The sequence below is a fragment of the Cyprinus carpio genome, chromosome A13 (assembly GCF_018340385.1).
Source record: "Cyprinus carpio isolate SPL01 chromosome A13, ASM1834038v1, whole genome shotgun sequence".
Taxonomy (NCBI): domain Eukaryota; kingdom Metazoa; phylum Chordata; class Actinopteri; order Cypriniformes; family Cyprinidae; genus Cyprinus; species Cyprinus carpio.
This window is the reverse complement of record NC_056584.1, coordinates 15998134-16010513: the sequence shown is the minus strand read 5'-3', so window position 1 is coordinate 16010513 and position 12380 is coordinate 15998134. Positions and strand designations below refer to the sequence as shown.

The following is a 12380-nucleotide window of genomic DNA, read 5'->3' as shown; positions in this document are numbered from 1 at the left end:
CAAAACATGAGCGGCTGCCATATCGTAAGAGGCCTTTAAATTCATGGAACCAATTGAGTGAAAGTGCTGCGTTCATTTAAGAGGCTAAATTTAGCCCATTTTTATCAAGAGTAATGATAACATTTCTTTCTCATAGGTATGTGAGTTTGCCTGTTTGTTATTCAAGAAAATGTTAAGAGGAAGAGAAACTTCTACTTTGGGGTTTTCTTGTCTTTCATGCTATAGATAAAAGTGGATGTTTGTTCAGAGCTCAACTGTTTATCTTCTGAAAATATTACAAGTACACTATTCAGGAGAAGTGCATGTGCTCCTACGTGTTGCCATTTATATATATATTTACATACTTACAGGACAGCTTGTTTACATATTGATAAATAATGTTTCCTGATCACCAGATCAGCATATTAGAATGTGACACTGAAGACTGGAGAAATGACTGCTGAAAATTCAGCTTTGCCATCACGTTTTTCTATTTCCATTTCCATTCATTTTAAAATAAATTAAATTAATTTATAAATTTTGGATTTTTATAATATAAATCTAAATAGAAAACAGTTTTAAATAGAAATAATATTTACAATATTACTGTATTTTTGGTCAAATAAATGCAGCCATGGTAAGCAAAAGAGACTTCTTTTCAAAAACAAAAAAACTTATAGATCCCAAATTTTTGAACAGTAGTGTGTGTGTGTGTATATATATATATATATATATATATATATATATATATATATATATATACTGTATATAAAATGTCAGCGTTTTTATTTATTTATTGTATTGGCATTTTTGTTACATGCTGTTTTTCCTGTTGAACACAGGATTAATGTCCCGTGAGTGTTGTTCAGATTTGTCCTCTTGTGTTAGAAGATGAATGGAGCTGCTAGTGCCTGTGAGCTGCATTTATGGCTCCATCACAGGTTGCCAACATGCGCTGTTCTCTTCATAAACGCACGTTTGTCCCGTCATTCGCTGTGAATGATGTTGAACTTACACTAACTCAACCTCAGCAGTACTTTCACTACATCTCTGTCCCTCGTCTGTCCTTTCATACAACATCCTGGCACAGATAGGGTGGATTTATGTCCATGTAGGGAGCTGTGAGGCCTAGCAGACATGATAAATGGGCCAGCATGTAGGCCCCACCAATGCCTCCGCAGGAACGCTGCGCACAACCAATGAGTTACAGTTGTGGCTCCTGTCATGGTGTGCGTTAGTATGAGCGACTGCTGACAGCTGTTTAATCACGGACGTTTCCATGCGCTCACCCGACGACATCAGCAGCCACTGAGACCAGCTGTCATGAAGTAGGGGAGAACTGCATACTGTAAAAGCACGTCCCACCTTATGTACCTCCAAGCTGGCTCTCCTCCGTGTCCCCACACTTTACCACATTAATTAGAGCTTCCTCATACCTTAATTACACCAAGTTCTAAACTAAAGTCGGGGTCCTGTGTGAATTGTTCGGCGTTTCTTGCAGACTCTGTGCCTGATTTGCATTTCACAAAAGGTTTACTTCTATTCCTGGATGAGAGGGAGCGAGAGCGAAAGAAGCAAATGATTTATGATGGGGAAGAGGGGTTTGTGTTAGTAAAGTAAAGCTGTGGTTCACTTTCGTATAACCTTGTGCTTCACTTAAGGGTCTTTGTTTTATGTGCTGTCTCAATTATGGCAAACCTGGGCTGCTTTCCTGAATATCATTTCCTGCTCAGAGCACAAAGCACTTTCATATGTTCTTTTACAGTGCCAAGCTCAATGTTTGTCTCTGTTTCTCATGGTTTTCATAAAGTGAAGAAAGGTTTTTGTAGTCTAGTGCTGCTCAATTTCATCTCAGCGTTGACTTTGTGGTCCATTGTTCATTGGAGCTACTGTAAGTAAAGGTCATTGTGTTCTGAAAGTTTGAAAGGTGAATGTTGCATCGTAATACTGAGATGAGAAGAGTGCAATCTTACAATCCTGCTTTATTTTACCTTTTTTTTGTATGATTGCAATTTGCATCCTACAGTATTTCAAGCCTTTTGGAATTATAATGGCTTTTTTTAGTTAGACTGTACCTTTAGCAAAGAAAATGACAAAGAAAATCTCTTTTATATCTCATTTGTTTTTTATAACCAGAAGTTTCAGTATAAATTAGGGCTGGACGATATGGCCAAAATTTATATCAAGATATATTTCTTAATTTTTGTTGATACAATATAATTCCGATATCGATATGAACACTATTAAAAAAAGCCTTGTAAAAACTTCCAAGAACGCCCACAACAGATGTCTGTGCATACAAACTTATGAAAAATGAATTTGCAAAGTCTATGACACCTCATTTAAAACCATATAATATTTTAGAAAACAGAACAAATAAGTTAATGTTAAGCTTTTATTTGTATTTAGCCTTCACACAAACAATAAATGTGAAATCACTGTCAAATAATTATCTCAGACTCACCTAATTAATATTAATATCTTTAACTTCAGACTATAGGATAATATACACTACCAGTCAAAAGTTTTTGAACAGAAAGATTTTTAAAGTTTCTAAAAAATTCTCATCTGCTCACCAAGCCTGCATTTATTTGATCCAAAATACAGAAAAAGAGTAACATTTTGAAATATTTTTACTATTTAAAATAACTGCTTTATATTTGGAAATATTTTAAAATGTAATTTATTCCTGTGATCTCAAAGCTATTTTTAGCATCATTACTCCAGTCACATGATCCTTCAGAAATCATTCTAATATTCTGATTTGCTGCTCAAAAATAATTTATTATTATGTTGAAAACAGTTGTGTATAATTTTTTCTGTTTTTTTTTTTTCTGATGAATAGAAAGTTCAGAAGAACAGGATTTATCTGAAATAGAAATTGTAACATTATAAATGTCTTTATCATCACTTTTGAACAATTTAAAGCATCCTTGCTAAATAAAAAAGAGAAAGAAATCCTACTGACTCAAAGCTTTTGAATGGAATAGTGTATAATGTTACAAAATATTTTTATTTCAGATAAATGCTGATCTTTGGATCTTTCTATTAATCAAAGAATCATAAAAAATAAATAAATAAAAAATGTCTCAACTGTTTTAAATATTGATAATCAGCAAATCAGCATATTAGAATGATTTCTGGATCATGTGACACTGAAGACACTGAAGGAGTAATGATGCTGAAAATACAGCTTTGTTCACAGCAATAAATTACAGTTTCAAATAAAGCAGTTATTTTAAATTGTACAAATATTTCAAAATGTAACTGTTTTTGCTGTACTTTGGATCAAATATATGGAGGCTTGGTGAGAAGAAGAATTCTTTAAAAGAAAAACATTATACAAAAGAAATAAAAAAAAAAAAAACATTAAGAATCTTACTGTTCAACAACTTTTGACTGGTAGTGTAAGCTGATTATTCTTATAGATTTGCCTTAAAGGGTTACTCCACCGGAAAATGAAAAATTTTGTCATTAGTCACTTACCCCCATGTCGTTCCAAACCCGTAAAAGCTTAGTTCGTCTTCGGAACACAATTTAAGATATTTTGGATGAAAACAGGGAGGCTTGAGACTGTCCCATATACTGCCAAGTAAATAACAGTGTCAAGGTCCAGAAAAGTATCAAATGCATCGTCAGAATACTCCATCTGCCATCAGTGATTCAACCGTAACGTTATGAAGCAACGACAACACTGTAGACTGGGATGGAGTATCCCTTTATACTCTAATGTTGTGTCTCTTTTTATTTCCTCTAATTTAGGCACATGAAATAGTTTTAATATTAGTAATATTGTTAGACACCTATTATTTGTCTATTATTTGTATCCCTTTAACTCTATACTCTAATGTTGTCTCTTTTTATTTCTTCTATTTTAGGCACATGAAATTGTTTTAATATTAGTAATATTGTTAGACACCTATTATTTGTCTATTATTTGTATCTATTGTTTTTTTTTTTCTTTTTTTTTATAATGGTCATGCCATTAAAAAATAGCCCTTGAGATGGATGGATTGATATTTTAGGAGCGACATGAGACAAATTGCATTCTTAAATGATAATCTAGCTAAACTGGATAAAATATGAATCTAATATTATTCAAATAAATATCTGACATCTGGCAGTATCTCAGTTAAGGTGAATGTTACAACCTTAAATGATAGTTGTATTAATTTGACATAGTTTTAATTTAATTAGCTCATTGGCTGTGAAAAAGCAACTGATTAAGTTTTCTAATTGGAACATCTTGCCTTTGTTCCAACCTTGTTGCTCCTGTGTTGGGGTTTGTCCTTTATGTTTATCTTTGACCCACAGGATGTTCACTGGTGACGGTGTTGAGGAACAGGAGAGCAGTAGGGGTGCACAGGGGGAGGGAGACCGGGGTTAGAACTGGGGCAGGTGTTCAGATCATCTCGTTGTCTTTCTCTGGGGCACGTTCTGCATGGATGGTCGCGTGTTCATCACATTCCGTAGGTTGCATATTCTTTTAACTCTCTATGTAGGTTGCTTATTTTAATATACGTCATATGATATCGTCATGGCGGAGCAGTCTGTGAGGAAGACCCCTTTAGCGTAAGTAAAGCTCTGGATAGATTCATTCTTGAGACCTCAGTGCTGTTTAGACAGGGAAAATGCTGGATAAGTGTTGTATGTGTCATGTCAGTGAAGAAAGATCTTAATTTTGTTTATTAGTCACTGTTTTGTTTGGATTAACTCTTTTGGAAGACATTCATCTTTAAGCATTCTTCGAGTGAATGTCTGAGATGACCCTACATTGTGGAAAGAACATTAGACTGAAAGAAAGATTGAGAGAGAGAGCTGGAGTGGGAAAAGGAAATGTGGTTTTAGTGATGTAGTATCCATTGACATGCAGTTTGTGAAACAGTATGTTTTACCATAGATTTTTGTATCTCTCTCTTTTGAAAAATCATGATACTGTATTCAGTTACTTCATGAGCTTCATATACTGTATATGTGTGTGTGTGTTTGGTTCTGTTCTGTGAGATGAATTTTGGAGGGGAAAAAAAGATCAACCATTAAACTTACTGGAAATTGGTCAGTTTTAACATTACCAGCAATGTAACCAAATGTTGAGTTGTGGGACAAATATAAGAGTTTAACAATCAGAAAAAAACATATTGATAATCTGAATAAATATGTGGCATTAGGAAAAAAATTCTAATTAGGTTATCAGGTTATCAAGTCACAATTTCCGTTATGTTAAATTTGCCGGTAAAATGTCAAATGTGGGGTTGTTAAATAAAAATGTTAAATGTGCTCATAAAATTGATTGTAAAATGTTAAAATTGAGGGATTATTAGGTTAAAAAATAAAATTTGATAGTAAAAGTTGAGGGTTATTGGGTAAAAACTGTGAAATTTACTTAAACATTACATTTGCTGGTAATCTGTTAAAATTGAAGGATTATTGGGTTGAAATGTTAAATTTACTCAAAGATTAGGAAGCTATTAGGTAAAAATGTTGCATTGGCTACTATAATTTGAATCTAAATTCTTCTGAGTTTTTCATGTCCCTTTTCTTTTTCTCCATCTCTTCTCTAATCTCAGTTTGCACCAGCAGTTTGCCAACTGCAAGGAGCAGGTGAGGCGGATTGGGCCGGAGCCCCCCCAACAGAGGCAGCAGGGCCAACACAAGGATGATGCCCCCACCTGTGGCATCTGCCACAAGACCAAGTTTGCTGATGGCTGCGGAAACCTGTGCTCCTACTGCCAGACTAAGTTCTGTGCCCGGTGTGGAGGAAGGGTCTCTCTGCATTCCAATAACGTGAGTACCACCTACACCCTGTGAGTGGCCAGACTGTTTTTCATGCTTCCTCGACCTGCACCTGCACACATTTAAGAAGGAACAGGGAGAGAAGAGCACTGGGTGGATGAGAGAAAGGTTAATTGGGCATTAGTCAGAGGAGATGATGCTGTTGCTCACCGGGGGGTCGCTGCACACCCATGCTGGGATGCCCAAGTTGGCACTGAGTCTCCACGGGAGCAGCCATACGACACAAAGCAAAGCACCTGAAATGGTGGCCCACCTCCTGGAGTGTGATATTTACCTTCACTTTCTATTCCTTCCACTGAGTCCAGAGCGCTAATTAGTGTTCACTCATAATGAGTGCAGTGTAGGGACTCAACAGGAGAGCATTAGCTCACCGACAGAGGTAGTAAAGTAGTGAGTGAGGACAGTGAGGTGGAGATCAGGGCAAATGTAATTAATAACACACTGATTTAGTTATGGATGTATCCATCTGGACATTTGAAGTAAATATGTGCATTTGTTTTATAGCTACACAATAAAGCCAGGCCATCTAGCGTAACTATTGTCTACACCTACTTTTAAAAAGTGAAGTTGAGAAAGTTAATTGAGATTTTTTTTTTTTTTAAATAAATTAATACATAGTATTTATTATTTTTCATATGAAAAATTAAATATATATATATTGTTTTTAGCCATACAGTGACATAAATAATAATGATTTTTATTAAATTAAGAATACACAATATACTGGTACCGTATACAGTAGGTTATCAATATTAGAAATGTTAAAGTTTATTGGTAGCTTTGTACATGCTCATTTCCCCTGTTTTCCATTTTTATTACTTTTGCCATCATCCAAATGCTCACTTAATCTTGAAAAAATGCAAATAATTTAATAACACTGTTAAATAAAATCATTAGCAAATGTCAAAATTAATATCTAGAGTGAACTTGGGTAAATTGGGCAACTTTCTGTCATTGAGAAGTCTGGGGAAAATGGCAATTATACTGAATTAACCATATTTTTAATTGCACATTAAATTGGAACATTAAAATTTTTAATTATAGTTTGAAGTGTTTGATTTTTTATTTTTTAATTTTAATTTCATTACATTACATATTAATAAGTACATTTTCCAATGAGGAGGTTTAATTTGTGTCAGCTAGCGTCTGATTGATGCTTTTGTATTGAAATGTAACTCCTAATGTAACTCCCAAATCTGATTTTTACTTACATTTGGCACTTCATGAGGTTTAATTTTGGTTTAGTGGATGTGAGAAAGCTCAGATAGGGCCAGTGTTGAGTGTGGAAAGCAGTTCAGGTGCTCTTGTCTGTGTCTGAGGAGGTAGCAGAAATCCCATATGTGATGCCATGGAAGTGAAGTCTCTGTTGGTAGTGGATGGGTGCTGCCCTGAGGTTAGTTTCACAGAAATGAGCACATGTTGTTTCTCGGAGCCCTTTGGCGTGTGCTATTACTGAGTGTGGCAGTCTTGATAATGGAGTCGCTAGATGCCTGTAGGTTAAACATAGAGAGCTACACCTACTTAATCTGGTGGACTGGAAACCGTAGCTAAAAGCAATGAAATACACTTAATAGCTCCATTGCTATGAGAAGCCTGAACTGGTCCAGAGTGAACAGACTCAAAAAAAGAACCTGTTACAAAAATCACAAATGCCCCACCCAAGGCACAATTTGTACTGCATATCTATCTATCTATCTATATATATATATATATATATATATATATTAAAACATTTGCAGTCCTGGATTGCACAGTCAATACAAAATCAGTAAAGTCATTATACACTACTGTTCACAAGTTTAGAATCACTTAAAAAAGATTTTTAATAAAGGAATTAGTACTTTTATTCAGCCAGTATGGAGTAAATACAGTAAAACATTTTACATTGTTATGAAAAGAAATTCAAATAAAATTTTTAAATTTTCTGTTCATCAAGAATCCTGAAAAAATAAATCATGGTTTCCAAGAAAGCAGCACAACTGTTTTCAACATTGACAATAATATGAAATGTTTTTTTGAAGGATCATGTGACACTGAAGCTTTGTCATCACATGCACTACCTTTATTTCCCCTGGGAATTTTTCATGAGAAATCTTACAGTAAATATTAGTGAAACCTGCACCTCTCAGGTTAGCCCTGTGGGTGGCAACATACCTGCAAATTTACACTACCACACAGTTCATGATCTGTCCTGAAATAATAGCAAGGAAAAAGTGAATAGATCCACAATAAATTATGTTAAACATTCCAACAAACTCTGTGTATATATGTTCTTTCCCTCACTCCCCTCATTCACATGTATAAGCTCTTCAGTACATCTTCAATGTTCTTTTGAGTAATATATTAATCACCCACACTACACCCATGTAGCATGTACAGTATGTCTGATTCCACAAGCAAACTAGCACCATTTATTTGTGATCTTAGTAAATCAGGGCCAGAGAATGTGTTCAGTGAATGCCTGTCTTGCTTAGCCTGCTATACTGTTAATATATACATGCACTGTGTCTTCTCCCATGGAGCTGCATTCGTTAATCAGAACAGTGCTGTACATTTGATTTCAGTGCAGCAAAAAGATCCCTGTAAGTACAATTCAGAGCTCACTAATATCAGGCCTTTTGGTAATATCTGTATTTTCTTCTTTAGCCAAGTGTTTCTTTCTGTGTGCTGCCATTTTTGAAGTCATATTATTTTCCCTAGGCAGTACACTCGTCTTTCTGTCTCTTGTTCTTTCTTTTCAAAAGATCAATTTTAGACTATGGTCAGCCAGGCTGGGCTTTGGTGCGGTGTAATTTTTAACACTAGAATTTTGGTGCTACTGGAAAACACCAGCGATGTGTCATTCCGCTGCCCATCTCTTCAAAGCGACGCTGTGAAATGATTAGTATTGATATTTCTCCTCTTCCTTTGCATCTGGCTTGTGGATGTTTCATTGTCATGGGCATTCGATCCATGTCTTTCGATGAGAACCAGTGTTATTTTAGTATCACTCTTAAAAACAAAGGTTCTTTATTAGCATCAGTAGTTCCAAGGAGAACTGTTAACATCCATGGAAACTTTCCATTGCATAAAGGTTCTTTGTAGTGGAAAAAGGTTCTTCAGATAATGAAGTTGAAGTTTGAGTAATTTCTGTATAGTTTTTATTCATTTTTATATCAGTTTTAGTTATTTTAATACATAAAGTTAAACTGAAATATTTTTTTTTTTACATTTTTTATGGTTTTAATTTTTGTACACTATAATAACCCTGGTGAGAATGACTTGAAAATGTCTTTTTTTTAAACGGCCTTTGGTCAGGCAGGCCTCACGTTGGACTTTATCACCATATCGATCTGCAGATGGCTTGTCAAGCATGAGATGTATGTCTCGGTGACGAAAGACTGAAAGTTGGTTTTGTAACATCAGCAGGGAGATGAAATAGATTATTTACACTATTGATCCAGTATTTAACAATAAGAATGGTGTTTGTATGAGGGACGGGTGAAGGAGTGTTTTGTGAGAGGGCTGGTGGGTGAGCTCCAGGCACTGATGTACTGGCTCATTAGATGGAATGGACAGTAATGTCTTTTGTGGCAGTCTTTCATCCTTATACAGGATTTATAACATTCTGAATTATGGGTCTAGCTCTGCCTGTTGCCGCCCCAATTCATCAAGCTGTCGGAAGTGGAAGCGTGAACTGCGTTCTCCCCTTTCCTCCCCTCACAGAACTCAAGCACTCATTTATCCACCCTGTTTGCTTGGATCTGACACCAGCCTGCCTGTCCGCATCTGGCCAAGCGATGGAAATGAAATTATATTAACAAGATGGAGGAAGAGGCGGAGTCTGGTGATGAATGACAGGCCTTCGGCTGCTTGTCAAACACAGAGTCAGACGATGGTCCTTTGGTAAATTGTTAAGATGCTCAGCAGTTGTTTAGCATGTATGTGAGCTAAAGGATACTCAGACCTTGTTATTCGGTATGTCTTTAGTCTCTTAAAAATAAAAGTTTTCCATTGGTTCCCAACACAGTACCAAAACTGGAATATAAAAATACTGTTACGAAAAAATAAGTATATAAAAATAATATATACTTGTTTACAACTACAGACATTGTTTTAAAATAAGTCTTTTATGCTTACCAAAGGCTACAATTATTTTGTCAAAAATACAGCAGAAACAGTAATACTGTGAAATATTATTACAATTTAAATGAACTGTTTTCCATTTTTTAAATATATATTTTAAAATGTAATTTGTTTCTGTGATGGCAAAGCTGAATTTTCAAAAGCTATTTATCTTGTCTTTAGTGTCTCACGATATAATGTATCCTTGCTGAATAAAAATATTAATTTCCTCCAAAAAAAAAAAAAAACTTACTTACCCTAAACTTCTGAGCAATAGTATATATTTTCTCCTGTCTGTCTTTATTATTTGCTTGTAGCAATGTTTTTACCTCGACTCCAGAAGAACAGACCTGCGACAGATCTTTTTGTTACGACCCACCAAATCCACTGCTGTTGAGTGTGCAAAGTGGTTTGTGGTTTAGACAGAGAAACCATAACCAACAAGTGTTAAATTGGATTTTTGACTGAGAGTAGTTTATCAGCAGAGCTATTGAGAGTCTAGAGCTCAGGAGTTTTGTTTCAGTGAGCTGTGATGGACAGATTGTGATGCTGGGTGGAGAAGAGCCAGAGATATTCATGATGAGTCTTCTTTTAACAACAGGTTCTAGATTCATTCACAGCAAACATTGTTTGCCTGGACATTCAGGTACTGTTCCACAAGAGCTGAGATTGGATGTCATTTTTCTTGCATCACAAAGCACTGACAGTTTTACACAAACAAAAATAAACCATCTTTTGAGGAGATGACTGAAAAGCACTGTCTATTACATTCTCTTAATCTTGCATTGAAAGGGTGGAGAGGGACGAGTGCTTTAGTGTAATCCAGGACACACTTGTATTGGATAACACATGCCCACACATAAAGCACACATATATGCAGATGGAAGAAAAAAGAAGCAATTTCAAGTCTAGTTTCAACTTGTGCCCACTTTAAAAATCCTCCAACCTTTGCTTCTGAGATGATTAACTTTTTTGTAGACTGTGGCACCTTTTTGTCTAGTTAATATATATTGATGTTCACTTTATTTTGGTATGTTTGAAATTTTTGCCATTACAATCCAATGAAATATTCACATGATTAAAAGGAAACCATGTCATAGTGACACCTGAATACAAATCATAATATAATATAATGTAATATAATGTAATATAATGTAATAGAATAGAATAGAATAGAATAAAAAATTAACACCCTGGGAAAATGTGTTTCTCTTGCTGTTTTCACACTTATTCTTGAAAGATGAAAATGGGGGTGGAGAGAGAGAGGATGCTGCAGCAGATTTCCCTGTTTCAACAGAATTTTACACCCATCCTTCCTTGTCCTTTTTTTTAGACAGGTGATTAATTTGAAGTTGACTTTAACAGATTTGGCTGAAGCAGTTGTTATTGTTTGATCTGAAGGTGAAATCAGCTGAGCGCAAGAGAGATGCTGGACAGAGAGAGTGTGTGTGGTTTGGACAGAGTGGCTCACAGGCACCAGGGCCTTTACTGATCATTAGCAGAGGTTAATTAGCTTGATAATTAGCCCATCACTGGACCTGCAGGAGTTTGATGAGTTTTCTGCAAGGGTGAGACTGACCCTCTCGTGGCTTTGGTCTTCTCTGCTCCTTTACACCTTCTGTCCTTCTCTCACAGACCCATGGGAATGTTTTTAATATTATTGCGCTTATAGCCATCATTTACATTTCATAAATGCCAAATACTCTGAGTGTTGTATAACAAACTGGAAAGCCATTTCCACATTTTCATCTGTCTGATTAGAAAAGAAAACATTAGCCTGCCAGATATCAGTAAAAATCTGTACTGTAAGAAAAAAAAGTACAGAAAAATTACTGTTGAGTATACGGACATTTCCTTTGACCATATAACACAACACAATGCAACTGCGTGTTTCAAAATACAGGGAAAACGTATTAATTATTCATAATAATAAAGTACATTAGCCCTATTTTTATAGACTTTAAAAAAAAAGTTGAACACATTCCATCACTAATGCAACAACCTTCAAGTTCCGGTTGTTGAAAACAATAATAGATGGATAAATACAAAACAAGCACTGGCAAAACATCTACTATAATATCATGGGGTGTGTCTCAATCAGCTCCCAAACTCGTGATTAAGTATATCATGTACACAAATTCAGTCGCTGGTAAGTTCCCTGGCTCACTGCACATTGCGACAGTGATTACTCAGTTTCCGGTGACATGACTACGTACAACGTCAACGGACAACATTGCAGAACATCATTGCTGAAATTAATCAACAACAGGCAGGACCAGTCTCTTTTTGATATTATTGTTATTCTCTTTAAACACATCATTCTGTTACATGTTCTTGCAACATTTCAGCTGAATAATAATTATAAATGTTAACTAGATGTGTTCATTACCTGTCTAGCGATGTGTGTTTATACTAATAAAACGGTTTGTCCAATGCTTCCTAGTTTTTGCATTGCATTGTGGGATTTTTCAGGGAGCAAACTTTTTGTGCACTGGAAGTATTTC

The 12380-nt window shown here is 35.4% G+C and overlaps 1 protein-coding gene across 1 annotated transcript in view; it reads left to right on the top strand.

Annotated features, from left to right (window-relative positions):
- LOC109113826 (regulating synaptic membrane exocytosis protein 1-like) overlaps positions 1-12380 on the top strand; it is a 72956-nt gene that overhangs the window by 17222 nt on the left and 43354 nt on the right. The window contains 1 exon segment of the mRNA XM_042768975.1: positions 5547-5763. Coding sequence (XP_042624909.1) covers positions 5547-5763 — 217 coding nt within the window.